Source organism: Glycine max, chromosome 9, assembly GCF_000004515.6.
Source record: "Glycine max cultivar Williams 82 chromosome 9, Glycine_max_v4.0, whole genome shotgun sequence".
Classification (NCBI taxonomy): domain Eukaryota; kingdom Viridiplantae; phylum Streptophyta; class Magnoliopsida; order Fabales; family Fabaceae; genus Glycine; species Glycine max.
This window is the reverse complement of record NC_038245.2, coordinates 43,123,802-43,129,801: the sequence shown is the minus strand read 5'-3', so window position 1 is coordinate 43,129,801 and position 6,000 is coordinate 43,123,802. Positions and strand designations below refer to the sequence as shown.

Genomic DNA, 6,000 nt, shown 5'->3' with positions numbered 1-6,000 from the left:
ACCAAAGAGAAAAATAGAAACAAAATATAATGTTTTACAAATTGATTTACCTGTATCAATTCTCAATATATTAAAACAAATTAAAACTTTCAATGTGATAGATAATTTGAAACGAAGGAATTTCTTTTTTAACGAAGGAATTTTTTTTTTATAATAATTATTAGTAGGCTGATGGACATTGATGATCAAGTTCTGTGCAGTTTGACTAAGAATGTTGAACAGAGCAGGAATGACAATTCTCTTTTAGTTGGTTTATGCATTCTGACTTCGATCAAACACCAACTTACCTTTTTATTTTTTGCTTAATTGCAAAAAGTGTTTTCCTTTTTTTATTTCATTAAATTGGTGTTCCTATTTTTTAATTTATTAATGGAGATCCTTTATTTTTCAAAATTTACTATATGATTTTCCAGAGAAAAAATTAAACATTAATGGTTGGCTTAGAAGGTTAATTGTCACACATTCACATATAATTGATCGTTTAAGAGATATTTACGTGTTTATAAAATATCATTATTGATAACTACAATAATTAATTATTTACGTTATATCCAGTCTACCTTCATTAAGTAATTAACAATTATTTCATAAATAATTACCCCAACTTTAAAACGTAAACTTTACTCACCTAAAATCCATAACCTTTAAGTTATCAAAAATCTCTAATTTCCAAAATTAGTAACATGAACCCAAATTGAGTAATGTGAGATATGTAAAATAAATTAACAGTCAACATTTGATTTTTCGTCTGGGGATAGATAATAAATTTTGAAAGATAGAAAGATTCTAATAGTAAATTAAAAAATAAAAAAACTCAATTTAGTGAAATAGAAAAAATAAGCAGACTCTAATGACTAATTGATTAAACTAGTTATCCATTCACCATTCAAATAATATCACAGAGATGTCATATAACAATATTACTTATCGATTCTTTTCCTTGTCTTAATTTTGTTGAAATTTTTATTTTACTTATTAATTCATTAAAAATACAATTATAAAACTAAGGACATTATAATGAGTATATATTTTGGTTAAGCCAATCAATTAAATCATTAAATCTTATTTGAATTTAGATTTTTATATAATACGGTAACCAATTTATTAAATTTAATGAAATAATTAATAATTACACTACGTAATAAATTACCAAGTGATTAAAATGTTACAAAAAATTATTTATTTAATTATGAGATATTTAGCTAAGGTAATAAATTGTATTTGAACATTCCATAAAATATATGTATTTACATTTTTATATATTTTAATAGATTCACAATTATTTGTGTATATACTTTTAAATATTTTTATACATATATACCAATGCATGTTCTTCCATAATATATATATATATATATATATATATATATATATATATATATATATATATAAATATTTTATAAATTCATTATTATTTGTATATATATTTTTAAGTATTTCTATACATTACACAACATATTTTTTTTAAAATTAAAAAAAGTTAACAATATAAAAACTATAAACTATAAACTTATACCTATGTAAAGAAACAGGTTATTTACACTAGGTCGATCTCACGTTATTTATAACTGCTAATTAATATAATTTAAATGTAATATTTAGGTGTATTTATTTTTTAATTAATATTTTTCAATGAATCTTTCTATAAGGAAAGAATGCATTTTAAAGAAGAAAAATTATAAATTGTAATTTTAAATATTTTTCACTATAAATATTTCTTATTAAAATTGTGTATAAATGTAACTTATATATAAATACAAAAAATAAATTTTCAAAACAGTTATTTAAATAATATATATATATATATATATATATTTTTAAAATATACAATTATTTGAATATATACATACATATATATATATATATATATATATATGTATGTATATATATATATATCAATATATTATTTCTTGTTTATTTATATTTTAAATATTTGAATACACATCTAATATATTATTTTAAAATGTTTAATAATATAAAAATCATGATTAAATAATTTTTTTAATGAATTACACCATAATATATATATATATATATATATATATATATTATTTTGTATGAAAGAATTTATATATTTTGTATATTAAAAAAATTTAACATATAAATTTTGTATATTATAGACTTACCTGTGCAAGGTATGAACTACTGGACTAGTTAAACTTTATATGTAATTAGTAGAGTGAGAGTGATGTTTTTTATATGCAGCTATAACTTAACATAATAATAGTATAGTTAAGATGTTAGTTAAAGAAGAAAATAATCCAAAAAAATATGGAGACAAAAGTGGATATTTGTCAGTATAATAGATTACATATATAATTAACTTTTTTCTTATTCCTAAAAAAACCTTTTTTCTTTCACAAAATTAAAAGATAAAATGATTTTTTTCCTTATAAATAAGTTTTTTCATGACATGTGCCCAAAGGCACAAATGATTATCTTCCGGTGTGAGAGCAAGATGAATGAATATTCTTCCTTCCAATTTTTTCCCCATGTTTTCTATTTTTCACCCAACAAATTTAAATCTAACAACACCACATTAGATAATCAATGCTCATTTTTCCATCTTATATATTATTCCACAACCCATTGCTATATATTTACTGTATTATTATTAGCATTTGCCAAACCTTGACTTAAGGTCACACCACACCCTCTTCCCCACACATCATCACACAAATTTCTCATAATTTTCAATTAACCTTCACAATAATCACGCACCTTCTCCTCCCTCTGCGTGTACGTTGTTGCTTCTTCTGCACCCATATCACCCTTCATTTTGCAGCCAACGGGGGGTTTGGTTTAGCAGAAGAGAGTAATCTCCCACAACGTGACCAACTAAGGTTTAAATATCTCTGCTGTGAGAGATAGTCACATTTAATGTCTGAGTGTGCGTCCAAGAGGTGAAAGAGGAGACCTGTGGTTTGCAGAAGAAGCACCTTGATTAATTCATCATATATCCCAATGGGTTTTCACAATAATAATAATAATAATAATAATAATGTTGAAACCCCTTTTCTCTCGAACGCACCCCCTCTCTCCTCAAAATTCAAGACCCTGGCCAACATCTTCATATCCATTGTGGGTTCTGGCGTGCTAGGGCTCCCTTACAGCTTCAAGAAAACGGGTTGGGTCACGGGTATGCTCATGCTCTTCCTCGTGGCGTTCCTCACTTACCACTGCATGATCCTCCTCGTCCACACTCGCCGCAAGCTTGAACATTCCAACGACGACGTTAACGTGGGCTTCCCCAAAATCAACTCTTTTGGCGATTTAGGGCACGCCATTGTTGGCCCTCTTGGCAAGCTATTCGTTGATGTCATGATCGTGTTTTCTCATTGCGGTTTCTGCGTCAGCTACCTTATTTTCATTTCCACCACGTTGGCCTATCTCGCCGGTGATGATGACACCTCATCAGCATCATGGTCCTCCTTGTTTTGGGGTTTCGCCACGCCAAAGGTGTTGTTTCTGTGGGGATGTTTTCCCTTTCAATTAGGGCTGAATGCTATCCCAACATTGACCCATTTGGCTCCTTTGAGCATTTTTGCTGATTTTGTTGACATTGTAGCCAAGAGTGTGGTGATGGTGGATGATGTCTTTGTGTTCATGAAGAATAGGCCTCCTTTGAAAGCCTTTGGGGGCTGGTCCGTGTTTCTCTATGGTTTAGGTGTGGCTGTGTATGCATTTGAGGGGATTGGATTGGTTTTGCCCTTGGAAGCAGAGGCCAAGGATAAGGAGAAGTTTGGTGGGGTTTTGGGTGTAGGGATGTTCCTTATTTCTTTGTTGTATGCATCATTTGCTGCTTTGGGTTACCTTGCTTTTGGTGAAGGGACTCAAGAGATTATCACTACCAATCTTGGACAAGGAGTGGTAAGTGCTTTGGTGCAGTTGGGTCTTTGCATCAACTTGTTCTTTACTTTCCCACTAATGATGAATCCTGTGTATGAGGTGGTTGAGAGAAGGTTGTGTGACTATAAGTTCTGCTTGTGGATGAGGTGGTTGTTGGTTTTTGGGGTGAGTTTGGTGGCACTTATGGTGCCTAATTTTGCAGATTTTTTGTCATTGGTGGGTAGTAGTGTATGTGTTATTCTTAGCTTTGTGTTGCCAGCTATGTTTCACTATTTGGTGTTCAGAGAAGAGATTGGTTGGAGCAAAATGGTGTGTGATGGGCTACTTGTGGTTTTTGGGTTGGTTATTGCAGTGACAGGAACCTGGTCTTCGTTAATGAACATATTTGGCCCTAATGCTTGATCAGACGAAAAAAAAATTCTCTTCCTGTGTACAATTCCGTTTGTCTTGTTTGACATGATTGGATTTAGGGGTTGCTTTCGTGCAACCTTTCGGATTCCCTTATATGAAGAAAATTCAATTAATGTTCAAATCATGCATGGCTCGTGCAACGAGCAATTAGCTACCAAGGAAGATGGATAACAGTCTTTTTTTTCTCTCCCTAAAATTAATTTACATTTTAATTAATCATGTCTATCATCCTAAAAAGGAATCATGTCTATCACACAACTAAACCTTATGTGGCTATATTATTATGGATAAAAACGAGTAAGATGGGGTGAATAGTACGTAAGGAAACATTAGTACATAACTATTTTGTAATTTTTAATCTTCATTTTGAAATAAAACTATTTTTCTAGGGATATTTTGTTTCTTATTAAATCACATGACTTCTCTTTCATTAAATACCTTATTCTATTTTTTATCTATATTTTTTATTCCTTTCAAAAACTATTTTCTTAATTATTATAAATAGTAGCATTAGGTATTTGAAAAATCCTCATTGTTTGTCTCAATTTTTTTTTGGATTTAACAAGACTAGCAACTTAATTACATTTGAGTTATGGGTTGTAATGAGTAAAAAAATTATAATAACGATTGACTCAAGCGATAACGGCTTGTGCTTTTAGGTATAGAATAAATTAATTGTGTGAAAAGGAAAATACACACCTTGTATCATTACTTTTGGTAAGATTACCAAAAAAAAAACTCTGAATTTAATTTAAACTTCTAAAATAAGACTCAAACTTGGTGAAAGTTTAGTGTTTTCATATTTCAAATTATGATTAGATTGAACTAAAAAAACTCGAGTTCAAGTAGAGTCAAAACTCAAGCTTACAATTCATTTGACAATTTTGAGTCATCCTAGAACCTAACCCATTTTGTCATGTCTATATTTGAACCTATAGCCCACATTTGAATATAGCCTATTATGAAAAATATCATTTGTGGTAACAATCATCTATTTTGAAAAGTATCATTTGAATTTGAAATTTTAAATCTCTACACATTATATACTTTTTTCTTCAAAATTTTGGATTTTGAAGCACCATGTTGAATTATTAAATAAATAAATAATTTATTTTGATTTAAATAACTTATTTTTACAATTTCTTCTCTAGATTCAAAAGTCTTATCTCTTAACTAATTTATTTCTATTTAATAAAATAAAATGTTTAATATTATTAACGAAAATATTGACTCTTTAAACTTTATTTATTTTCAAGATAAAATATTCATTAATATGGTTGAATAATAATGATATTTTTATTTTTATAATTATGTAAAATTATTGTTCATTTAATTCATAGGAAACTCGCTAATTTTTATATACATATTTATAATTTAAGAAAATACATTGACTTATATTCCTAAAAAAATCAATTTCTATTTCCTTTTATCTATCCACTTTTGAATGAATTTATTTTCTATTTATTTTATTTTAAAACTCAATAAAATATTAATTACTATCTTTTTTAATTCTATTCTTATTTTTACTTAATTAATAAATACTTTATACACTTAACATTTTTTTTAACAGAAATTATACACTTAACATAAATGCAAAGGAAACAATATATGAGAATATATTAAAAAAATTAACAATAATATTTAAGTAAATCATGATATTAATTATATTTTTTAATATTTCTATTATCCACCTAAGTGGATATAAAAAAAAAAAGCAAAGGGAATAATTGTTAAGATTTT

At 27.6% G+C, this 6,000-nt stretch overlaps 1 protein-coding gene across 1 annotated transcript; it reads left to right on the top strand.

The window, feature by feature from the left end:
- Positions 1–2,754: 2,754 nt before the first annotated feature.
- LOC100791548 (amino acid transporter AVT3B) lies at positions 2,755–4,409 on the top strand. Its single transcript, XM_003533363.4, has one exon. The coding sequence runs from the start codon at positions 2,965–2,967 to the stop codon at positions 4,249–4,251; it is 1,287 nt and encodes a 428-aa protein (XP_003533411.1). The 5' UTR covers positions 2,755–2,964; the 3' UTR covers positions 4,252–4,409.
- Positions 4,410–6,000: the final 1,591 nt, after the last annotated feature.

Excerpts from the sequence above, each read along its gene's own strand:
- LOC100791548 (XM_003533363.4), top strand. The coding sequence starts at position 2,965 with ATGGGTTTTCACAATAATAATAATAATAATAATAATAATGTTGAAACC.